Source organism: Pholcus phalangioides, unplaced genomic scaffold (assembly GCF_987345545.1).
Source record: "Pholcus phalangioides strain wild (caught in Gottingen) unplaced genomic scaffold, Ppha-v1.0 ptg000010l_1, whole genome shotgun sequence".
In the NCBI taxonomy this organism is placed as follows: Eukaryota; Metazoa; Arthropoda; class Arachnida; order Araneae; family Pholcidae; genus Pholcus; species Pholcus phalangioides.
The window spans coordinates 44540420-44567247 of NW_028301603.1; the positions used below are offsets into that span (position 1 = coordinate 44540420).

General features: G+C 37.8%; 1 protein-coding gene across 1 annotated transcript; it reads left to right on the top strand.

Annotated features, from left to right (window-relative positions):
* The first annotated feature begins 718 nt into the window (after positions 1 to 718).
* Positions 719 to 11538, top strand: LOC149081573 (uncharacterized). The gene is made up of 2 exons (XM_089238529.1): positions 719 to 1386; positions 7297 to 11538. Exons 1-2 carry the CDS (start codon positions 1348 to 1350, stop codon positions 9934 to 9936), a joined length of 2679 nt encoding a protein of 892 aa, XP_089094655.1. The 5' UTR covers positions 719 to 1347; the 3' UTR covers positions 9937 to 11538.
* Positions 11539 to 26828: the final 15290 nt, after the last annotated feature.

Consider the following 26828-nt stretch of genomic DNA (forward strand, 5'->3'; position numbering starts at 1 on the left):
CGCGATGACCAACCAATCGTCTTCTGTTTTTTCTGCCATGTACATAGGCTGCAAACATAACCACAAATGTTTACACGTATGCTCAATAATGTCACTGATAGTTGAAGCACCTATTAAGTACTCGAAATACAGTGATTTGATGCTGTTACCAGATGCAAGGTACCTGAAAAATGTAGATAATAATAAGTGCAGGTCAGTCTCAAGAAACTGGACAAAAAGTAATCGAAGTTTGTCAAAAATAAATATCAACCGAACACCCCAAAATATTCTCAGTGGCACTTCCTGCAATAGCACAAGCTGATCCTAAAAACATATGCAGAGGCAGTGTTGGGGCAGTGTGGCCGGTGCAATTGAACAGGTCGTTAAATAATCAGGGGCTCCGAAAAAAGTTAGATATGCATTGCTAGAAAATAATTTTTAAGGAATTTTAAAACGAGTAACATAAAATAAAACAAAAAAATAACCGAGAGATGGAGTAAAGAGTGTAAAATCGAGTACAATACAGTTGATTTCTTTAGGAAAAGAACCCATCAGCACATACACACATATGTTAACTTGATGAGTTAATTAAAGATAGTTAATCTTAACGAGATGAGTTAATTGATGGTAGTTAGGGAAAATCGAAATAGTTTATAGATATTATATAATAGTAGTAGTGATCCATGGGAAAACGAGCAGAAAAGAAAGAAAAGTAAGAAGTTACAGTGAAGGTAAAGAAACCTACGATAGTATAAGAATGTAGGTCAGGAGGCAAAATTTTGGGTAATAGTGAATCGCATGAGATGGGAAAGTTTAATCCCAGGAGACAGACTGTTGAATTTATGGGAAAAGCTATATTTTGGAATGCAGTTGTATGTAGTCGGAGATAATGAAGGAAAATGTAATAAAACGGGACCCTAGTTGAGAATGTTAGGTGGGTAAAATAATATTCGTGTCAAGCTGAAGACCGTGGCACTGGAAATCTTATGAAAAATAAGATAAGGCTAATCTTTGTCGCTGGTCAAAAGCATTGATATACGAAGGAATGTGCGTCTAGACGGTTTCTATGGACGTGGAGCGGATCTAAATTAAATGGTAGGGTCAAAGGTTATGGGAATGTGAGATTTTCCCAGAGAAGGAGATGGGCCAATGAAATTATGTTTAATACTAAAAAGTGGTTCAGACGGGAAAAGAGAATTTCAAGATGAGCGAATGGAAAGTCTTGAAATAGCGCAAAAAGGTGGAGTTGAAATTATCAATCAAAATATAAAGAGATTTTAACAGAGAGAAAAGGGCATTCCGCAGAGAGTAAGAGAGTTTGGAGTGTTAGATCAGAGGGAGAGGGAGTCAGAATCTTAGGACAGAAGGATGACGTCGAAGAAATTGTGGTCTAGGATCTTTAAAGGGGTAAGTGATGCTCAATATGTATTGTCATGTTTTTAGAATAAGTGCCTCCACATCACTGAGAAAGTTAATTGTTAATGTGCATGTACCTGTGTAATCTGTAATGAATCATCATAATAATGTAAATAAATTCAATGTAAATTTAAATGGGAGTATACGTAATTATTTTCAAGTCTCAATAACTTCTAATTAGTTTAGAATATGTTTAAACCTGGGTTAATACGGGGATTTGGGGTTGCTCTTCACTATAGAAGGAGACCTTAATTCCAGTAGGAAGTTACACAACGCGATGAGAAACAGGATAATAGTACTGGCTTAAATATAAAATGGGAACTGGCTACTAAGCATAAGAGGAGAGCCAACAATGGTGCCGTGACAGTAACGTTACATATAAATGATTTTGGAGGCTGAAAATAATTTTTAAATGTTTATAATTTTTTTTTTTCAAATAAGTTAATTAATTGAATCTGGTACTTGCACTCAATTAAACACTAAACAAAATGAGCCACAGTAATGAAGTAGAATCATCCGGTGACAGAGCAGCTGTCAAAATAAATACAATTGCGGGTTATTTAGGCCTCCTTAATAGTTTCTCCGGTTCAGAGCCGTCTTATCCGGCGGAATATTTCCTCCAATCTATAGAGGAAATTGGTAGAATTGCGGAATGGGCAGATACAGAAAAATTGATTGTGCTTAAAGCAAAATTGAAGGGAAGAGCCGCTGAATTTCTGGCAAACAGTCCGGAACTAAGAGAGGAAAGAAATTATGAGCGATTCAAGACAGAATTTTTGAGACATTTCAAGAATGAATTTCCTTTAACTTACCATCTCCAGAACTTTACGGGATGTAGACAAAAACCGAATGAATCGGTCAAGGATTTTGCCTCGCGTGTAAAAAATGCTGCTTTCGGTTTCCTGCAAGGAGCAAATTTCAATAGTCCAGATGTTGAACGATTGGCAGATCGTACTAAATTGTCACAATTTTTAGCGGGGCTGAACCCTAAAATACAAAAACATGTATTAAACCATGACCCCCAAGATTTGGCCACCGCAATCAAATTTGCTGCCCTTGTAGAGGGAAATGAGGGAATTAGTCGTAACTATGGTACAGTAAATGCCATAGAGAGGCAAGCAACGGGCAATTCTTTTGAATTGAACACATTGCAGTCTATGTTAGCGGAAGTAGCGAAAGAAAGTATGCTCCAGCGTACATCAATGGAAAAATTGGCTCAAGAATTACGAGAAGTAAAAGAAGGAAATTTCCTTGCTCGTAGGGGAAGAGGGGTCCCACCACAAATGTCTACTACCCCACTTCCAGCTCAACGTAATATGCAGAGGTTTGAGGTGCCTCCGCGATTTTCGGGGCGAGGCTCCCAGCCGAGAGGGAATCTCGCGTGTTTTGGATGTGGGTCAACCACCCACCTATTGCGAAATTGTTTTCGCAGAGGGAATCCCCGTCAGCAGCAGGATTTTCGTAGGGGACAGGTTTCTTCCAATAACTGGGGCACTAGGAGAGAGACAGGGTTTTGTAAACAGCAGGTTTTCCGACCTCGGAAGTGACGGTCATGGGGTAGGGGAAGTAAATAGAAAAGAAAACATTGTATATAGGATTCAACAAAATCAGGTTAGGGGTTTTCCTCTACCGATTGTGACAGTGAAAGTCGGAGATATAGAATTTTGTGCTCTTATTGATTCTGGTGCTTGTATTAGTGTAATTGATTCTAGTATTATGAATAATATAATGTGTACTGTGAAGTGTCGTCAATTAAGAAATCAAAATATTGAAATTCGTGGTGTAACTGGCCAGACGTTACCACACGAAGCGTGTTATAGCATACCTATAAATTTGGGAGAATTCAAAGTGAATCATAAAGTATATGTCTCCGAGTATGAGCTGAGTAGGGATTATAAGATGATTTTAGGTTATGATTTTCTCCAAAAGGGAGATTTTGTTTTTGATGTCAAAAGGGGCATGTTAAAGAATAAGTTTACAGAAATAAAACTATTGAATTCAGGGTGTGCTACAGTGTCGCAGACAGAAAATGTATGTGTAAATTTAGTAATGCCTAATAAAATTTGGGTGCCCGCGCGTACTCAGAAAGTGATTACAGTTAATGTGCCAGGATTTGAATATGGAAGTGAAATAGAGGTTACGCCAAGAAACAATAAGCTGAGTGATTTGTGGGTAGCAAACTCAGTGGGAAAAATTGACGAGACTGGGAAAATTCAGATATTAATTTCCAATATGTCTGAACAGCCCAGGCATGTGAATAAGGGTACAAAATTGGGAACTGGAACGATTTCGGAACAAGATGATGTTAGAGAGGCTCCAATTCCATTACGGAAAAAGACATTGCCTAGACTGTCGGAACAGGATTTTGACCTAAATAATTTATCACCGGCAATAAAAAGAAAATTATTACCATTGCTCTTGAAATATACACATGTATTTGCCAGAGATGTTACGGAAATCGGGCGAACTACGTTGGCAAAGCATAAAATACCGTGGAATGGAACGCCGATACAGAAATCCCCACGATATAGAACTCCGTATCATTTAAGAGCGGAATTAAGGGAGCAAATAAACGATATGTTAGAGAGTGAAATTATTTCACCATGTGTCAGTAGTCATCCAGCTCCCACTCTTATGGTACGAAAGAAAAATGGCGGGTATCGATTGTGTGTTGACCTTCGTAAGACAAATGAAGCAATTCAATCGGATGAATATGCTCTTCCGTTAATTCAGGATATTTTGGCACATTTAAATGGCGCTAAATACTTTAGTAGTCTTGATCTTTGTAGTGCATATTATCAGGTCGAAATTGATGAGAATGATAGAAAACATCTGTCTTTCAGCAATGAAGAAGGGTGTTATCAATACAATGTTGTACCAATGGGGTTAAAAACAGCACCGGCAGCATTTCAGCGTCTAGCTGACAGTTTATTGTCGGAATTACATGATGAACATATTCATTGTTTCATCGATGATCTTTTGATAGCTAGTCCTGATATAGAAACCCATATCCAGAAATTAGAACGAGTTTTTCAATTGCTTGAAAAGTATAACTTAAAATTAGCACCGAAAAAGTGTGATTTCTTGAAGAAAGAAATTAAATATCTAGGACATGTCATTTCCGAAAACGGTGTGCGTCCACATACCGATAATGTAAAAGCAATCGATGAATTTCCACAACCACGCACAGTCAAGGACTGTAGACGTTTCCTCGGAATGTGTAATTTCTTTAAGAAATTTATACCATTTTATTCGGATTATGCAAAACCTATTACGGATATGACTAAGAAAAATATCACATTTACATGGGGTCGGAGTCAAGAAGAAGCTTTTCAGTATTTAAAGAAAGCATTACGAAATCCACCGGTATTAGCATATCCTAACTTTAATATGGACTTTATAATGTCGGCGGATGCCAGTAAGATAGGAATCGGATGCTGTCTATATCAACGGTATGAACAGGGAAATCATCCTATTGCATACATGTCCCGAAAATTTAAACCGGCTGAGCAGAAATATCCAGCAATTGAACAAGAATTACTTGCCATTATGGAGGGTATCAATTATTTCAGACCTTATTTATTAGGTAGACGGTTTACTGTGGAAAGTGACCACAAACCATTGAAATACTTGCTTAACCTTAAAACACATAATCCACGATTGACGAGATGGTGTTTGAATTTGTCAGAATACGATTTTGAAATTGTTCATAAACCGGGTCGTGACAATGTCGTCGCCGATTGTCTAAGTCGACAGATAAATACTGTCGAAACTCACTCGACTTCGTTAGAAAATCGAATACGCGAAGCGCAAAAACTGGACCCACATTTAAAACCAATTATAGACATGTTAACTTCGGCTAATGCAGAGCCAGTCAAAAAGATGGTTGAGGCATATTTTATGAAGAATGGTTTGTTATGCCATTATGCTTCAAAAGACATTAGGCCTGTCAGAGAAGAGTATATTGAACAAATTGTAATACCGACTTTAATGCGAAAAGAAATATTGGAAGAAATTCATGATAATTTGAGTAGTCACATGGGTTTCGACAAAACATTTGAAAGACTGCGTAGTCATTATTTTTGGCCGGGATACTATAGAGATTGTCAAATTCACGTTAACACTTGTCGCATTTGTTTAGAAAGACGAAGCCATAATCCAAATAAGAAAGCACCATTGCAACGGAACTTTATTCCAACCGAACCGTTTGAGCTAGTTTCGGTAGATATTATGGGACCATTCAACGTAACTATGTCAGGGAATAAATATGTTTTGGTCATGATGGACAATTTTTCTAAGTTTATTGAAGCCATAGCATTGCCAGATACGAAATCTGAAACGTTGGCGAAGACATTTTATTCCGAAATTATTGCACGATATGGACGGCCTCAATTTTGTCTTACAGACAGAGGTGCAAACTTGCATAAGTCAGTTTTTCGTGCCATGCTTGAGAAGTTGAAGATCAAACCTTTAGCTACCTCAGCATTGCACCCCCAGACAAATAGCAGTAATGAAAGGAGTCATGCGACAATTACGCATACCTTAGCGTGCATGATAACGGAAACCGAAGAATGGGATGATATGTTACCCCATGTTTTAATGTCTTATAGAAGTGCTGTTCATGCGGTGTTAAAGGAAACACCACATTTTGTCCTCTTCGGAAGAGATATGGTAACGGCAGGGGAATTGTTGAAAGAACCACCAGTTTTTAATTATTATGCGCATGAACAATATGTATTGCAGCTGCTGCCAAAGTTACAGAAAGCACGTGATTTTGTACGTTCTAGCATGCTGCAAGCAGCAGAACGTCAAGAGCAGTATCGCGACAGAACGGCTGTTGACAAGAAGTTAAAATTAGGTGACTCCGTATATTTATTTACCCCGGGGAAACCCAAAAGAGGGGTGTCTCATAAGTTATGTAGGCTATCCACGGGACCATATAGAATCATTGAACAAAAATCTCCAGTGTTATTTAGAATAAAAAACGTACATAAACCAAAAGATATTCAACTGGTCCATTCGGATAGACTCACGAAAGTATCATTACATAGGCCATATGACCCATTTCCTGAAATGAGGGAAAATGAGTCGCAAGTGGAGGACAGGTCAGAAGTAGAAATCGTAAGTGCAGGGGGAAATTCAGACGACGAAGAGGAAAAAGAAAATGAAGCCAATGGTGGGGAGTTACAACTGCCTGAGTTATGGCATTCGTACATAATCCCCAGAAGACAGACGCAGTTGCCTCCGAATGCAGAGGGGGGAAACCGAAACCAGCTGGGAAACCATGTCTCTCCAGAAAGTTTTCACGTAGACCCCCAACAGTTATCTTTTATTGATGACGCGTGTAGTGTAAATGAAACCGAAAACGAAAGCAGCTTAACTGCCGCGAATGTGGCTGATACTCAGTCAAATTCAGAGGCAACACGTTACAATTTACGTGCGCGCAATGTGTATGGTAGAGTGCAAAAATTGAATTCTATTGACAGGATGGCAGAAAGTACCAATCCTGCTGGAGATGGAGAGTTGGAAGGTGGAACTAGTAATGATGCGAGTAGCAATAATATGAATATTGCTGATAAATTATTTGCTTGGATGGCACAACCTAGTGCATCACAAGAGTCGGAAAAAACGGTGCTGGACCGATTAGCTGATAAATTGGCGAGTAAACTCTTAAATGTCATTGAGGTGAGGAATTGAGAAAAAAAAAAAAATCCAAAGAAAATTTAAAGTAAATCATGTTAATTTAATGAATAGTAATATTAAATTGACTTAATGCAGTGAAGTGGAGGGACTAAGGAAGCATGGCAGGATTTGTTGAGTATGACTTCTCCATTTAAAAAAAAAAAAAAAAAAAAAAAAAAACACAAGCATTATACCTTAAACGCATTCAATTAATTTCAGATTTTGGTGCTGGCGCTATTACCAGTGGTGGCGCTCAAACACAACGCAGAATATTGTTTGTTTAATGAAGGAACTAAGAAGTGTTCCCATGCGGTCCCCAAAGAATACCTCGAGTATCTCCCACGAAATAGTTGTGCTATCTCAAAGCTATGTAGTCAGTGTGACCAGAAAAAGTGGATTAGTTACATTTGGTCACCACTAACGGAGGAGAAATTCATTACACCTCGCCTGTTCACAATATCACAAAATGCATCATTAACTGGAACGTCACGAATCTTCGAATGTGATAAGGATGGATTTCCTTGTGCGTGCACTACTCAGTTGCCTTGTAATGGAACTGCCGAGTATTGCCAAGAAGTAAATTGCAGTAGGGAATCAGCATGCTTTTGCCACATTAAGGTTGGTCGGTCCAATATTTTTCATTATGACGGTGTTAAAAGAATTGATGAACCCCGCGTAATATCCTTAACATTTTGTGAGCACCCATTAGAATACTCACAAACACATCAACGTCATAGAAGGTCGCTACTTGATGAAGAGGAGGCAATATTCACCTTGAATGGTGAAACTTTGGAATTTCATGATCCTATTGTGGCAGTGTCATCTCCAGGACTTTTGATCGTGCGTAAAGAGGGCCTGGAAACAATAATTCACTTTAATCTCACATCTACTCAAGCCGTAGTTCCAGAAAACTTTCTTCGTTTTCCAGGGACATTGCGATTTATTTTCGTAGCCGAGAAAGGCGGTCACACGATACGAGAGGAGCTGCACGTCAATGGTCGTACGATATGCAGAAAGTTACCGTGCTTCTTTTGTATAGCAGCATTTCAGCATTTGAAATGTCTTCCAGCAACGGCAGCATATTTCGTCTACACCCTGTGTATATTGTTAGCTTCAATAACAATAATTTACTTAAAATCCGCATTGGTGGCGATTATCCAAGTGGTAAAAACAACAGTGGTGGTTGTTTACCAGATATTTCGATTGATTAAAGGAACGGCTCGAATTACGATGATAGGAGGTGCTCATGTGGGAAATCGTTTGCGAAACTCAGTACAACAAACGCAAGAGTATTTTAATCGTGTAGGGATGCCAGAGCATGCAGTGAACATGCTGGTACTAATAGCATTATTTGCTATGGTGCAACCCTCATCAACCCTATGCAATAATCATTTAATCGTGCAATCGACTACGGCAGAGTGTGAAGATGTTCACGATGCGCAATCATGTAAAATGACCACTCAAGCGACGGTGACACTAGAAAATTTACATTACACTCACTGTTTATGGTTTCAGGACGAAAATAAAAATAATTTATTTTCATTGAGTATCAAACTGAATAAAGTTAGATGCTCATGGAATACTCAGAGGATGTACTTTACATTTCCCACGGAATTGAAGGCGGTAGCACAGGTAGCGTGTCCTCAAAATGTTATGTGCGGTTGGGGAGAACACTGTGTTTCTGGTAAACGGTTCTCAGCCGAAACAACGGAATCTAAACAGTTTCCGGGAATTAACAGATGTATTGCGATTGATGGAGGTTCATCGTCGTGTCATATAATAGACTCGCAACCTTGTTTATTTTACAGAGCTTTTCTGGTTCCAGACTATCTCCGTACCTACGAAATCAGGGCGATTACAGGGTATACTTGCTCATACGATCTCGAAATGGAGGAAAGTATGAACGGAACATCACAAGCCACTGTGATGAATTACGCGATGTCTACAACGAACGGCATAAAAATAAAAGTTCTAGGAGCTTATGATCAACCGACTCAACTTATACAGAAGTCGCTCATTAGGCGTGTCGGGAAACGACGTGAAGCATATATGGAATATGTTTCGCCAGCAGGGGTGCCTCAAGATAACGCAATCGGGCAGGTTCAAGCAAATGCATCACTAACAAAAACTTTCATTTTCGCGGAAAGTAGCATCGTGTGTAGTGCATATGAGGAGTTGCTTCGGTGTGACATGAAGAATTCCGCGCTCAACCGTATGATTGATAGCAAAGTCGCTGCGCTTCCTCGCACCATAGGCTATCATTATTATTTCATTGATGAAAATGAGCAGTTGAAATCGGAGCTGCTTTTCACCAAACCTGTGAATGTGCAACTCATCTTTGACAACTATAACATTGTAGTTGAAAGAAGAACAGTGTGTCCTAAATTTCAAAGTGAGGAAATCACGACAACTGGCTGTTATGCCTGTGCGCCACTCGCCAGAATGACGTTCATGGCATATTCGACGTGTGCTGAGGGCATGGTGACTGTCAAGTTTGAACGAATCGAGGTCGCTACTAGTACTCTGAGACTACAATCTACACCCACTAAACAGTTGGTAGAATTTAAGGCGGAAACCAGGTGCATTTCCGACAAGCTATGTCTCTATGGCCGTACCGTACATACCTGCCAGCCGCTGTCGTTTTGCTTAGAAGCTGCAGACATTGAACTGTTGCATCCGAATTTAACTACATTGCAGTTTTACGCAGGACAAGTATCTCCTGATCGTTGGTTTTCCGGTTGGAATGGACTTCCCAGTACATTCCTGTCACACTTTTCAAGAATTATCTTAATGACATTTCTAACGATATTTATTTTTATTTTCAGTTGTTCTACTCTTGTTTCTCTATGTAGACGATAAGAAGAAATGGAGAAGGTCATTGTATATATGATTTATTTAGGTACAAGCAGACTCACCTTATGATTCTCCCATTGGAAGATGATGCTAGCGAGATCTGTTATCCTATCACATATTCTATTTTTCAAATGGATTTTCTGTTTCTCATTTATGTTTAATTACAAGCTTTAGTTGAGGGATGTTTATTCATGTGCTAGTAAATTTAATATTTTAATGTTTTGAAAGAATATATGTTATTACTTATGTAACCCTTAAGTATTTGTGGACCTTGAAGTCAAATAATTTTAGTACTTGCATGAACATAATCGATATGTGGTGAAGGTAGAAAGTAATAATCATTCTAGCTGCAGTATTTGAAATGTTATAGAAAGAATTGCATTATATGGTGTTGTAAAATGAATGATATAAGTATGATTGTGTTTATCATGAAACAGTTATGTGTTTTTGAGTATGACTTGCCCCAACCCAGCCTAGTATAGTATACAGTATTGTTGTTTCAATTCAAATCAACAATATGATGAAAGGGTAAATGGAAGAGGAGGAATGATTCAGTAGTTAACTAGTCCCAGGCTGAGAGGATTGAAAATTTGCTGTGAGCAAATTTTTCCGGCAAGGGGAGGAATGTTAACTTGATGAGTTAATTAAAGATAGTTAATCTTAACGAGATGAGTTAATTGATGGTAGTTAGGGAAAATCGAAATAGTTTATAGATATTATATAATAGTAGTAGTGATCCATGGGAAAACGAGCAGAAAAGAAAGAAAAGTAAGAAGTTACAGTGAAGGTAAAAGAAACCTACGATAGTATAAGAATGTAGGTCAGGAGGCAAAATTTTGGGTAATAGTGAATCGCATGAGATGGGAAAGTTTAATCCCAGGAGACAGACTGTTGAATTTATGGGAAAAGCTATATTTTGGAATGCAGTTGTATGTAGTCGGAGATAATGAAGGAAAATGTAATAAAACGGGACCCTAGTTGAGAATGTTAGGTGGGTAAAATAATATTCGTGTCAAGCTGAAGACCGTGGCACTGGAAATCTTATGAAAAATAAGATAAGGCTAATCTTTGTCGCTGGTCAAAAGCATTGATATACGAAGGAATGTGCGTCTAGACGGTTTCTATGGACGTGGAGCGGATCTAAATTAAATGGTAGGGTCAAAGGTTATGGGAATGTGAGATTTTCCCAGAGAAGGAGATGGGCCAATGAAATTATGTTTAATACTAAAAAGTGGTTCAGACGGGAAAAGAGAATTTCAAGATGAGCGAATGGAAAGTCTTGAAATAGCGCAAAAAGGTGGAGTTGAAATTATCAATCAAAATATAAAGAGATTTTAACAGAGAGAAAAGGGCATTCCGCAGAGAGTAAGAGAGTTTGGAGTGTTAGATCAGAGGGAGAGGGAGTCAGAATCTTAGGACAGAAGGATGACGTCGAAGAAATTGTGGTCTAGGATCTTTAAAGGGGTAAGTGATGCTCAATATGTATTGTCATGTTTTTAGAATAAGTGCCTCCACATCACTGAGAAAGTTAATTGTTAATGTGCATGTACCTGTGTAATCTGTAATGAATCATCATAATAATGTAAATAAATTCAATGTAAATTTAAATGGGAGTATACGTAATTATTTTGAGTCTCAATAACTTCTAATTAGTTTAGAATATGTTTAAACCCGGGTTAATACGGGGATTTGGGGTTGCTCTTCACTATAGAAGGAGACCTTAATTCCAGTAGGAAGTTACACAACGCGATGAGAAACAGGATAATAGTACTGGCTTAAATATAAAATGGGAACTGGCTACTAAGCATAAGGGGAGAGCCAACACATACATACAATAATCATAGGGGGTCGTTCAAGTATTACGTCAGCAGATTTTTAGCCACTTTCGACTACCCCCCCCCCCCGTCAGCGGAAGTCGGCAAAACCTTGACCCCCCCCTCCCGCCCCTTGTCAGCAAAAATTTCCTACCTCCTGACTCATATATATTGGGATCATTGATGTACGTGGGAGGGAGGACATAGGGAGGTCGTGTGCCCCCCCCCCCCGTTCAGAAGATCAAAAAGCCATTTCTCAATGTAAAGAAATGTTAAAAAATTAAAATTTCGGAAGACAACGTCAATTTCAATGTTTGATCATTTCATACTTTTTGTGGCACCGCTGTCATTTTCTGCACGCGAGGGTTAATCAGATCGGGACCTGCAATTTAATGCCGATTCCGAACGGCAGGCTTGTTTTTTATACTCGTCCAGAGGTGAATTTCAATCTCATCCGAAGTCTAACTCAAAATTCCTCTATAGGAATTTCATTGCGACCCACCCTCTAAGCCAGAGGTTCTCACCCTTCTTTGACTCGCGGAGCTCTTTTGAGTAAAAACGTTCTGTTGCGGAGCCCTGTAGGCCAATTTTTTAATTATTCATCGAAGTTACTGATTTATTTTTACTATTTAAAAATATTTATAACTGTTTTTTTTTTAAATTTCACTACTTTTTTACTTTATTTTCCTTGAGTGGCCGCGGAGCCCCTGGAGAGTGCACAAGGAACCCCAAGGGCACCGCGGATCACCGGTTGAGAACCGCTGCTCTAAGCTATATATGCAATTCCCATGGCTCGCGGAACAAATGTGGCCCCTCGGGGTTACCTGATGTGAGCAGATCACTTAAGTGACCCGCGACACAGTTCCAGAATACTTAGGCGGTCCGTCGCACATTTAAATATCTTTTGAGTGACTGCGGCACGGTTCTGAAGCACATTAGCGGCCCCCACTGCAGATCAACATCCCCCAAGTTATCCGTGCCACTTTTCCAGATCACTGAAAGTATCCGCGGCACATTACCAGATTAGTTAAGTGATCCGCTGTATAATTAATGTTCACTTGAGTGACGCGTGCTACAGTTCCAGAGCACTTCAGCTACCGCGACACATTTCTAAAGCGCTTGAGCAGCCCGGACACATTCCCAGATCACTTGAAGAATCCGCTGAACAATTAGAGATCACTAATGAGGCACTGTGCAGGATACATCAATAGGGAAAATGTTAGTTCAGGTTTCTACAAACTAGGGAAAGGATTTCTTTGTTTTCGGCATACCAAGTAAGTTGCAATTAGGAATATTTCATATTTTTATGAAGGGCGTAAGCATCATTCAACCCCCCCCCCTCCCCATCATGAAAAGTCAGCAAACCCGAAAGCCCCTTCCCCTCCATCTGTGCTGACCCAAAACAGTCGAACCCCGTTATAACGAACTTCAAGAGAGACCGGATAAATCTCTTCGTTATAACGCATTTTCGTTACAGAAGGAATTCCGGATTTTCGCATTGTTCCTATATAAGCTTATCTGGGGAAATTAGAAAAGTGTTCGTTAAAACGAGATTGCCGCTATATCGGTATTCGTAGAAGCAGGATTCGTCTGTACTTGAATCACCCCCATACATCTATTTAGGTCATATAAAAATACACACACACGTGAACTGTTTTCTTGTCGTTTACCCCTCCAAAAGTCATAAGACATTTGGGATGAATGTGACAACGTAATTTCATTATTAGTAATTTCAACGTAATTTCTTAATTAGCTTATTAGTTTTAGAAAAATTGACTCTTACTATGTAATAGTTTCCCCCTTATATTTTGAAGCATTTTATTTTTGTTGAGATGTTTTCTTCATTCTTTTCAATGAATTTGTAATGATTTCTGATTACACACGAATTTTAATACTTTCATGTAGTAGGACATTAATTTTATTCAAATCTGGTCACAGGAATAAACTTTTTTAAAGCTTTATCCATATTGCGGCTGTGATTTAAATTTGTCTTTTAATTTCTAATTTAATTTAACTACATCGCACTACAATGTTAATCAAACTGGTAAATCAAGAAGCTGTCAATACTTTGAATAAGACAACCGTAATTATTTTTATGGGCATTGTCTAATATTTTATCATGCATATACAGACTTCAGTTTTTGTAATTGCATTTTTAATTGGGTTGCTTATTTTAGAAATGTATGGCATTCATATTTGTTATGGGCATTTTTTCTCGGCCACTTCTGTTTCTAAGCGAAGTATTCACTGAGATATTCGAGTTCGAAAAACGGAGGAAATTTGGGAAAAAAAACGGCGTTAAATGCAGGTAAAACGATTTTTTCACATTTAATGCCGTTTTTTCCCCCAACTTTTCCCCGTTTCTCGAAATTGAATACGTCAGTGCATCACATTTTATTTCACTTATAAACAAGGAAATTTTTTTCTTGGCATCAGGTGAGACAGTGCAACGATCTTGTAAATGGGTTTCGTAACACACGGGACTGTGCAAAAAGTTAATTTTTTTATACTTACACAACCCCTTGAAATATGAATGACATCCAAGTACTACACTGTTTATTTTTTTCAGGGATTAACATCCAAAAAAGATGGGAAAATATGCGTGACAGCTTTATCAAAGAACTGGCAGCACAGCGTGGGAAATCTGGCGGCCAGGGAGCTGTGCAAAGGAAAAAAACATACGTTCATTTCAATTCCCTACTGTTTTTGATGCCTTCCTTGCAGATGCGCGAGACCAGTTCAAACGTCGCATCTCCTCCGCCAGATGCAAGTGGGGTCAATAATGAGCAACACATCTCTCCACAACTAGAACCGAGTGAAGTGCGTCCGAATTCGGTTTCCTTGCGGAAAAGGAATTCCAAAGATGGTAATGACTTTGAAAGCAAACTGTTGGAAGTGATGAATAAGAAATCTCGGCATGATGAATGCGATGAGGAACGGAACTTCGCACTGTCATTAGTGCCCATGATGAAGCGATTGAACTCGGAACAAAAACATTTTGCAAAGATAGAAATTCTGAATATCATGGAAAAGGCAACGTCCTTTCCATTACCCTCAAGTTTCCATGCCCCCCCCTTCAAGTTCCCACGTAGCCGGTCAATTTGTAGCACTCAACTTGTCGCGCCTCAATTTGTCGCGGTACAAATTCGTCGCAGTGCCAATTCGTCGCGGTACAAGTTTGTCGCAGTATCAATTCGTCGCGGTAGAAATTTGTCGCAGTGCCAATTCGTCGCAATACAAATTTGTCGCAGCTCCAATTCGTCGCGATACAAATTCGTCGCAGCTCCAATTCGTAGCTGTAAAAGTTTGCCGCCGTGTCAATTCGTCGTGATGTCAATTTATATATTACAGCGCAGAATCAATTCGTCGAACCGTCGATTCTTCACTGTACATGTTCCACGCGAGCTTGTATGTAGGCTTTTGTCTTACACGTGAAATAAAAACATGAACAAAAGTGTACACGCAGTTAACTGAAAATAATTAATTTTTGTCAATGCAGAAAGGTCATCGAAATTAAAATTACATTTAAAAATTTAACTGCATATAAAAGTTTAATTATATTTAAAAATTCAGTTATAAAAATTTGAAATGTTAAATAATTGATTTTTGCTGTGATAAAATTTCAATATCATGTGGAAAAATTTCGATTTGTATGATATTCCCCAAATTACAGTGAGCCTATCTTTAACGGTAAATTTCTATCTGCCCCATTACAGTATTATTACCATTACAGTATCTCCATAAGAACCTGAAATATTTAATTAATTAATAATTCAATTAAATTAATATTTAATTTTCACCGTATAAGCCGCACTTCTCGCTTTTGTTGGGATTTCTATTTCTCACAGCGAAGGGAGTTGGACGCAGATCAAGGATGGAAATGTACAGTGCTTATCGCTTCTACAGTGCTTATTTGCGGGGGGGGGGGGTGTGGGCGGGGTGCATGTGTGGTGTAGCAGTATTAGGTATCTCGGGGATCCATGATGTTCTTACGTTCAGCCACCTCGTTGGGCAATTTGCCTGTTGTGGCGCTGTATTTGTATTTATGAATGAGGATTCGATGAAGTTTTCATAATGCCCACAGGATGAGCACCGACAGAGGCAATGTAATCACCAGTAAGAAAGATGACTATGGGTCAGTCTCCGCATAGATACAATATAACCATTAATCTTATGTTTATAATCAATCGCATATCTTTGGCTGGCTTGTTTGAATATTTTCACATAATTTTCATTAGCGTCTAAGCTTTTGGTACAAGGTTGGTGTGCTTGTTCTACATATTTCTGTTGGCATAAACATGGAATATTGCAAAACCGAACGTGAAAATGATATGTTGGTTTACGTGTGTGTTTAAAAGTTTTTCCCCCCATAATTCATGTTCCGAAATTAGAAAAACTTTTACAATACAAATACAACGCCACAACAGGCAAATTGCCCAACGAGGTGGCTGACTTAAGAACATCATGGATCCCCGAGCCATTTTTTGGAGGCCCTACCTACTACTACTACTACACCACACATGTGCCCCGCCCACACCCCCCCGGAACCCCCCAACGAATCGGCATATGCGGGAATGTGCGTGCACGTGCAGTGAAACCTGACGTGAAGTTTTTATGTTGTTTCACTGTAATGCTTGTTATGTGTAGTGCTGCCATCTGCCACTAGTTTTTCTAACTATGAGTGAAGTGTTATGATTGAATGATTTATTGTTGTAGGACTGTTGCTCTCTGTGGCGAGACTTTTTAACAGGGAGATCGGCTCGCATTTGCGCCTTGAAGTTGGGAACCACACAAAACCAACTTCAGCCGACCACCACTGTGGGGTTCGAACCCGGATCCTCGCATCGCGAGTCCGTCACCATAACCACTCGACCACCACAGCGGCCGCATTTTAATGCAATTCAAAATGAATTAGACTATTATTAATTTTCTTTATTTGAGTTTTTTGTTGTATCTTAAAGAGAGATACAGGTTATACGGATGACAAAAAATAATGTAGTACTTTTTAAAATTAAGTTGTTTGAATTCAATTTAAATTGCAATAAATTGAAATCTTCTACGTATCTTTAAAAAAAAAGAAAAAAATTATGGTAGTTCAAAATACCATCACGTATTATTCTATAAATCATCATCGGGTTTTTACTGCGATATTCACGTATATGAGTGTAAATAAAATGATACTCTCTCAAAGCACTGAAAATAAAGGTTTAGATATTGTGGAGTGTTTATATATACGATACGAATTGTTTTTAAAATTAAAATTATCCTAATAAATGTAGGCTATATCCCTCACCAAATGGACTTCAAATTTGGGAGATTGGAATTATGAAAAAATCGGGGAAAAGGGTGTCAAAAACTACAAATCTGCCTATGATCATGACCTCCAGGGCCGCAACTAGATACTTTGTCACCCGGGGCAAGCCGGCATTTTGGCTCCCCTTGTAATGTAGAAGAAGCAGTTAAAGAGTGAATTTGGCGCCCTCTTCTGGTTCAGCGCCCGGGGCACCACACCGCCTGCTCCCTCCATCCTGTAGCAAGCCCCAGACCGGACTTCACTATAAGTGAATTTATAGTATTAGAAAGGGGTGGTTCAAGTATTACATAAGAGAATTTGTAGCCGTTTTTGACCCCCCCCCCCCTTTGTCAGAAAACTTTCGCCATCAGCTCTGCCCCTCTGAATTCTAATGCATATTGGTGGCATCAGAGACATACACGGGGGAGGGGGGGGGGGCATACAGCGGCTTTCCACTGTTATACATTATTTTGGAATACGAATCATAGTGAACTTAATCTAGCTGCCTGTAACTAAGGTAAGCTTATATATTAATTACGATTTGAGGCACAGCGGAAAACATTTGGGAAACATATTGGATACAAAACATATTGGAAAACATTTGGATTGTCTCCGCGAAACAAGAAAAAAAGAGAAGTTCTGGAACTAAAAGTTCTTAGGAAATGGAAAGAACATCTGAAGAGAGAGAAATGCGAGATTTTCCAGGAGCAGATTGAGTGGTGTTTAAAAGATGTAGGAAGAATAATTGGAAGTTAGATTAGCTGAGCAAATTCGAAATAATAGAACCATAGATCGAACTTCTTTTTTTCAGAATAGTCCGCTCTGTACAAGTCTAACAAACACCAATCGTCTCGGTAAGTTTGGTAAATTTTGCAGCATTTATCACTTTTACCGGTGATCATGCATAATCTTTTTAGACCCTGTATGCACAAACGTGCGGGTTGCTTCTTTACACTTTAGATATTCTTTTTTTAACATCAGGGATGTTCAGCCCAAACTTCAGGAATAGTGCGCTATCGTTGAAATTAAAGCCGAAGTCCCTGAGGTTAAAAAAAAATCTACAGAGAGAAAAAAACAACCCTTTCCTAGTGCCGTCTTAACGCCTCATGGTGCCCACCCGGGAGTGGCTCGGAAGCCTCAAGAGTAGAGGGTCTCACGAAAATGAGATCTAGTTAAAATTTTCTAGAATTTACCAGGTAGGGAATCAGAAAAACCACTTGGCTCGTGGAGGGGGGGCATGATACTCTTAAGAAGGCCTTGCCCCTTCCCAGGGCCGTAGCCTGCTTTCTCGGGAGCAGTCTTTTCTTGGATTCTCCTTGAAATAGCACAAGTGAAGATTATAACTCAGAGTGAACTGCTAAAATGGGAAATGAAGCCAACTGTGTGTGTGTTTGTGTGTGTGTGTAAGTAAAGAAAAGTAAACAACCAGTGCTAGACTACAGTGATAATGTAGTTCCAATATTGGATGAGTGTTCGTTAACTTGTGAGGTCAAGAATAAGAAGAAAAGTTTCAAATTTCTTGTAACAACTCTGAATTCCTGCCCTATATTAGGCCTAGTTGCTTGCAATAAATTAGGACTAATTAAAAGATTGAATGACCTTATGAAAATGAACAGAAATTCACATAAGAGTGATACACCAGAAGAAGTTATGAAAGAATTCTCAGATGTTTTTACTGGTGTGGGACGACTCAAACGCACTGTAAAAATTAAAGTGAAAGAAAATCATTCACAAATGTGGCAGCTGCACGAAAAGTGCCATTGGTTCTTCATGGCAAAGTGAAAGAGGAGCTCAAACGCATGAGTGATAATGGAATAATTGCAAAAGTAGAGGAACCTACTGAGTGGGTCAGCAACATGGTTATGGTGAATACACCCAAAAAATTACGCATTTGTCTAGACCCAAGGCCATTAAATGATGCTATACAAAGACCTCACTATCAAATACCAGCAGCCGATAACAAAGCTGCAAGGATGTAAAGTAAAGTATTTACAATCTTAGATGCAAAAAATGGATTCTGGCAGTTACCACTTGATGAAGAATCGTCATTTTTAACAACTTTCACAACACCTTGGGGAAGATATTGATTTTTAGTTTACCATTTGGACTAAACAATGCCCCAGAAGAGTTTCAAAGGGCCATGAATGAAATTTTTGAAGATGATCCAGAAATAAATCCATACTTTGATGACATAGCCCTTGGATCTTCATCCATGCAAGAACATTGTCAGTTACTCCGTCGAACCCTGACACGAGCCAGAGAAGCTAATCTTAAGTTCAATATTGAAGAGACACAATTAGCCTTAACATCAGTCAATTATTTGGAACATATAATGTCTGATACTGGAATAACTCCAGATCCCAAAAAAGTTAAGGCCATTAACGAGTTTGCTGTTCCCACAAATATCGTGAGGATCTACAAAGATTTCTTGGAATGATAACTTATGAGCCAAGTTCACTTCTCACTTGTCTAGTTTAACTCACTCGCTACGTCAGCTATTAAAAGAAGATACTGAGTGACTGTGGGATGAAAATACCCAACGTGATTTTGACAAATTAAAACAAATGATAGAGCAAGCTACATGTCTACAATATTTTGATGTGAAAAAGTCAGTGACTGTTTCAGTGGATGCCAGCCAGCATGGATTAGATAACAAACCAGTTGCATATGGATCTGCTACACTTACATCAGCTCAAACACGCTATGCACAGATCGAGAAAGAACTGTTAGCTGTGATCTATGGGCTGGAACATTTCAATTATTACACCTATGGAAGACCAGTAGTTGTTCAAACCGATCAAAAGCCCCTTCTAGGTTTGAGTAAAAAGCAATATGACACAATCTCTCCGACTTCAGCGCATGCTGTTGAGATTGAACAAATATGATGTTGAACTTATGTTCATACCTGGTAAAGAGCTAAAGATTGCAGACGCCTTGTCAAGAGCTCAATCGCCAAATGACAAATTTGAAGAGGATTACGAGCAAGAAGCAGCTGTGTCGATTAATCTCCTTGCATGTGCTACACCCAATAAGTGGCACGAATATGCTTTGTGATTGCGATTGACAGCGAGTGATGCAGAGCTGCAGGATGTGCTTCATCATGTTCAAAAGGGATGGCCAGAAAAGAGTAGAACCAGAGCAGCAGCTCAGCCTTACTGGCACTGTAGAGATGAACTGTATTATTCTAAAGAAGGAATAATATGCAGAGGCCAGAGACTTGTTGTGAACCAAGTTGCAAGATCAGAAGTCTTGGAAAAACTGCACATCTCGCATCGAGGTATTATTGGTTGCAAATTGAAAGCTAGAGAATATTTCTACTGGCCGAAAATGAATGACGATGTGGAAAACTACATCAATAGATGTAAAATCTGTCGCAAATTCTAAAGAAGTCCTGTTCAAACAAATTCTGCCTGGAAGACCATGGGGAAAAGTTGCATGTGACTTTTTCTACTTGAGAGGTCAACAATATCTTTTGATGATCGATTATTTCTCAAGGTACATAGAAGTTAAAAACATGAAGAGTACTAACAAAGCAGTAATAGAAGCAATGAAAAGCATCTTTGCAAGACATGGAATACCAGAAGAATTGGTGAGTGATGGAGGGCCACCATTTAATGCAGAAAGTCTTCGAAAATTTTTCAAAGAGTGGAACGTGATACACAGTATTACTTCCCCTCACTTTCCTAGAAGCAACGGCCAAGTTGAGAGAGCTGTACAAACTTTGAAGAAGTCTCTCACAAAAGCTCTAGAAGAAGGTAAAGATTTACATACGGTCCTACTGGATTATAGGATACAACCTACACAGGATCTTCCTTCTCCGGCTGAACTGCTGATGGGCAGACGATTAAGATCCTTTTTGACAACTCATCCTCATCAACTAAAGCCAAAGTTTTCTACAGCTGAAGCCAGTAAAATCTTAAAAACTAGACAAGCATATCAGAAGGCAAGATTTGACAAACATGCAATGCATCATCCTGAACTCAAACAAGGCTCAAGGGTCTGGTTCAAGAAAGGACCTTGTGAACCATGGCAACAAGGTGTCATAACCAAGACAGGACCGAAACCTCGTTCCTATATCATCGAGAGAAAAGGAGGAGGTACATATCGCGAAGAAATAGACACCATGTAAGAGAAGACAGAACAACTAATGAGAAGATCACCAGAACCAGGAAGATTTGTACCCTTTAACGGCAGTTAAAAAGATGACATCTTTAACTTCAGATACAATTCCAGGAGCAGGTCAAATCCTGAGAAGGTCAACGAGGACTGTAGTTAAACCCATACGTTATAGAGAATAAATTGAATATTCATTATCGCATTATAATACATTAACTATAATAGAACTTTAATGTTTCTTAAAAAAAAAGGGCATGTAATATATCTACTACTTAATATCATTTATAGATGGCAACACCATCCTGCCTTAATCCTGCCTAATAAAGAAGGGCAGTTGGAGGAAAAGGTGGGTCTAGTGTCCCGGGCTCTGGACTGGAGGGAGCACCAAATCCACCCTTTATAACTACTTCTACATTATACGGGAGTGCCAAAATGTGTGCTTGTCCCGTTTGAGAAAGTATCTAGTTGCGGTGCTAGATAGATGACACCACCTACAAATCTGACATGGCTCCCATATTCAGGTGTGAAAATATGTGGCAGTTAAATGACAGATCATAGTGGTGAACCATCAGGAAGGGAAAATAAAATCAGGAAATTGCTTCGCAATCATTTACATGAATAGAGAATCAGAAGAGAAGTGACATAGAGGGAGAGAATCAAATTTGGAAGGGCAGTCAAGGGCATGCTAACTGGTTGTAGTAATCCATGTCCATCGCTATTGTTAGTGGACCAAACAGTAAATAGCCAAGCATCAATATACAGGGTGGTAACTATCGACCGCCCAATAATGTGATTCCTTGTGAAAAACTAATATGGAAAAGTGTTTTCCATTTTTCGATCGGACGAATATTAAGTGAGTTATAAGCTTTTAAAATTTTGTGACGTGTCATTTTTCTAACGGTCATAGTTATATGCCAAACACCGAACCAAAGTGCATTTCTCCGCCAACAGCGTGTTGTCACTTCTTAAAAACGAACTGAAATATTCAATCCCATTAGAAGCCAAGTTCGGCCTTCTTCCTTCACGATTGGCACTTTTTCTCTCCATGTAGTGTGATACTATAACCTTGCTATTACATATCGCTTACGTGTAATTACGAGTTAGTTTCATCCACTATATTGACAATTTTATCACCAGATTTGTAAAGTGTTAGCCAAATTAGATCTACATGAAAATTTTTTAACCAAATCAATACTTTTTTGCCAAAATGTGGTAATTTGTTCTCTTTCACTGTCAAGTCAAGTTTTCTGAGCGAATGTGCATACAGTGCGTTGTGTTTACTACATGATCCTTTTTATAAGCTGTCGTTTTAATCGGATTACATGTTGATCAATGAAACGGCAATACTTTCGAGTAAATTTTAAAACTTCATCGAAACAGTCACGTGTAAAAAACTTGAACGAAGATTGCAAAAATGGTAGTTTGACGAAGGTGACTTGTAAAAACAGTAAAATAATAACATTTAAGGCATTTTATGAATTGGCATATTCAAAATAATTAGTAGCTTCAGATATTTTCTATCAATTATTCATCGAATCACATTTTAATACCGATTTCTGCATGTGATTGATTGAAGATTTTTCATTTTCTTTTTTACTGCAATTGATTTTTGCCGCGCTGAAATATTAATAAATTTTTACTTTAATTTTCACAAGAAAGATTTGGACTAATTCGAAATTTTTTCCAGGATGCATGATTCGCGCAGAACTTGGTCATTTTTTTCAGATGATGGTTTATATGTATTTTGTGGCGCAAGGACCCATTAGGTCAAACTACGCCAAAAAAATGACCAATTAAAAATAACTGTGCTTGTCATGTCACTAGCGGCTAAAAATCCGACATTCCCTGGTGAACTTGACCAATCACAGAGGAGCGGGAGTGAGTTACTCTCGAACCAGTCGTTATTTCGTGTGGAAGACTTCGGAAACTGTTCGGAACTTACAATGCGCAAGCACGTTCTCGTAATGTTATATTCTGCGCTCTTTTCTCATTTTTTTCTGGCTCATCTTTATTTTTTTTCCATCAATATTTTCTATATAGTTCCCTTTTTTTCATCAATTTCCTGTTGGTTTGTGTTTATGTATTTGAGGTTAATTGATTTTTCTTTTATAATTATTTTTCCTACATTGTGTATTATTCTATTTTTATTTTTCCTACATTGTGTATTATTCTATTTTTATTTTTCCTACATTGTGTATTATTCTATTTTTATTTTTCCTACATTGTGTATTATTCTATTTTTATTTTTCCTACATTGTGTATTATTCTATTTTTATTTTTCCTACATTGTGTATTATTCTATTTTTATTTTTCCTACATTGTGTATTATTCTATTTTTATTTTTCCTGCATTAAATATATTTTCCTGTTATTTTTCCTACATTACGTATATTTTTGTTTTTATTTTTCTTACATTACATGTGTTTTTATTTTTCCTACATTAAATACATTTTCCTGTAATTTTTCCCACATCGTGTATTTTCCTGTAATTACTTTTCCTACATTACATGTACTTTTCTGTTTTTATTTTTCCTGCATATTAAGTACATTTTCTTGTAATTATATTTTCTACAGTAAATATACTTTTCTGCAAAGGATAAAAAATCTGAAACCCCTCCTCGAGAAAATTCTACGTACGCCTATGCTTTCCTGTAATTAACTATTTGTTTAATTTCTGTCAACCCCTTTTAAATATGAATCAATAGAATTAAAGAAATCTTTGGAATGAAATAAAATAGAATTTACAATGTCTAAGTCTCTTCGCTCATGATTTATTCAATGTGGGAAGGAACCAAAAAAATAAAGCTGTCTAAATTCATTAACATTTGCACTTTTAAAGTGGTTTACTACAATTCCTGCTTGTATCACTGAACTTTTGTGACAAGCTTATGACTTTTGAATTTAGAAAACTAATCATTTCCACAACCCTTAAGGTTTTTCTTGCCTTGGTGCTATGGATACAACACATCCTCAGACCGATATTTTGGGATTAACTCATGATTAGTGGTAAGTTATTAAAAGTTGTTTTAGCCCCACTGTTTGGGATGGTCAGCTCAAGTTGGTTTTTCAATTTTAAGGTGCGAATCTAAGCCAAACCCCCATTTAACCCTTAAGTGGTTTTTGAAATTTTCCTGATCAACATTATAATTGCCACATTTGAAATTGCCAAACCTTGCCATTACGTGTGTGGCTTTCTATGAAGAGAAACCTTTTTGTATTATTTATACTGAGCATATATTTATTTATTTTTTCTTGCTTCTTCTTATCTAACCTAGAACAATAGCTAGACTCTATAGCTATAACTCAATAGCTATAACTCTGCTCACTGACAGCTGATTGGTTGGAGGGGAATGGAAAACATGTTTTATTGTAAAAACAGTTTCACTGCATTTTTGTAGTAGACAAAATATTTCGGGGTGACAGAAATAAAGCAGATCAGGTTTGACAAGAATCTCAGGATTGCCGCTGAAAGGGTAAACAAGGTCTCTTTGGGCAGAGCAACATGGTCTATAATATTAAAAATTTAATGCATGATCATGTTTATTTTTAATATTGTAGAATCGTGCCTGCAATGTGTTATTGATGGCCTTATCCTCTCGGCTTTTAGAATAATTGTTTATTCTATTTTATATCTGTTTATCTACTGTATATATGTTTATCTTCAATGTTATAGAATGTCTGTGATCTCATTATGATTTTGATGATCCTCTCTGCTATATCAAGAAAATGCTTATTCTATAATGCATAAAAATTCAAAACACCATGTACATCTGCACAGTATTACAAAATACTATGAAAAATAGCATTTTCAACCTATGGAAATACAAGTAGGTAAAAAGGAAAAAAAATTGTTTGCAAAAAAATTCACCAGCAGAGGCATTTGTAAGGCCCCTTTCACACGGAGCGGATGCGGACGCGGGTCCGCATACCCTTTCACACGAGCACAGCACGGTTGAAATTCGCGCATAAAAACTATTTTTTCGCAATTTTTGTAATTATTTTTCTCCTTCACCCCTGATTCAGTGCCCATAGGCAGCCTAGAGGCATTCTTTGGTGGTTTAATCTTGAGCCCCATAGAATATGGGTATAAAGATGCCTTCATTCCGATCCTCACAAGTAGTCGATGGGAGAAAATATCTTAAAATATTTTCAAAAAATTTTGAAAAAAAATCTGTCTTCTCAGAAAAATATAAAAGAAAAATTCCAAAAACACATCCAATGTTCGAAAAATCCAATCCAAAAACATCCAAGACATTCGATGTTCCAAAAAAAAAATTATAAAATCAGGAAATATTAAAGAATTTGGAAGTAGAAAAAAAGGGGAGGGGTGGAGACTTTCAAAATGTCTGTGCTTAGAAATATTCACATCACAATTCTGTCTTAGGCCGGGATTACACTATAAAAGATTTGTAAAAGCTCTTTGATAAAACGTGAAAAATTAAACCATTAAGATCACCGGTTGCATTTGCTTGAATGCAACCAATGCGCCTATTGGTTGAATTTTTCAACTTTTACAAAAGATCTTTTACAAAACTTTATAGTATAATCCCGGCCGGATTACACTATAAAAATTTTATAATAAGTCTTTTAAAAAAGCAACTAATAAATTTATCGGTTGCATTTGGAATTTATTAGTTGCTTTTTCAGGTTTTATAAAATAACTTTCATAAACCTTTTAGAATGAAATCCCATCCGTAGATTAGTCTCACTTCCGAAATAAAAAATTTCATTTTTGTAAGTTTATAGACTGAATATCGAGTAAAATAAACTTGTAGGTATCGGGGGAACCACCAAAAATATTCAAGTGCTAGGATCTTCAAACGTCTTAATCCGGCCTTGAGTGAACACCGTACGTGGATAACATCTATATATATAAAATTGATTTTCTGTCTGTGTGTATGCATGTTCTCTATACAAATCTACAATTTTAGATCGATCGTCGCCAAATTTTGCATATATACCAAATGGGACTCAACTTAAACGATAGGCTACTTTCAAATTTCGTTAGGGTAGGGCAAGTGCCCCAAATGGGCATATACACGTTTAAAACGTGTATATGCCCATTTGGGGCACTTGCCCTACCCTAACGAAATTTTACGTTTAAAACGTGTATATGCCTTTACAATGGTTTGTCATTTCTTCAACGCTGTCAGTATATGTATAATATTTATGCCTTTATAATAGTTTGCCACTTTATTCAATCCTCCCAGTAATGAGAGCTTTTTGAATAGACGCCGTCATCGGCATCACTTTGATGATAAGGCAAAGGGTGATCCCCTATAGAAATCAATGTTAAAATTGTCGATTTTAATGTAGAAATGAGGAAATTTGGTTGGGTTTTCTGTCACATCAATGATTTTAAAAATTGTATTAAATACTCAATTTGTGAAATATTGAGTTCGCTTAGAGATATATGAAGCCCAGGAGTTTAAATATGAAGCAATTAGCCGGAACTACTTTCGAGTTGGATATCCATGCATTGATTTCAACTTTTTATTTACATCTTCTCAAGCATGAAAATTAATGTCTCCGTATTGTCTTTTGATATTGAACTGCATAAATTCATGTGGGTTAGGATATTTTAAAATTAATTATGGGTCCGTAAAGTACATCGAAAAAATTCCACAGCTTTAATTAAGCATTTTTTGAAGCAGAAACAGGCAGAGATGGATAACT

What these genes read in the sequence shown, in the direction of transcription:
- LOC149081573 (XM_089238529.1), top strand. Translation starts at nt 1,348, where the DNA reads ATGACGTCGAAGAAATTGTGGTCTAGGATCTTTAAAGGG. An exon ending in GGTCTAGGATCTTTAAAGGG is followed by an intron (nt 1,387 to 7,296) that starts GTAAGTGATGCT and finishes AATTAATTTCAG; the next exon opens with ATTTTGGTGCTGGCGCTATT.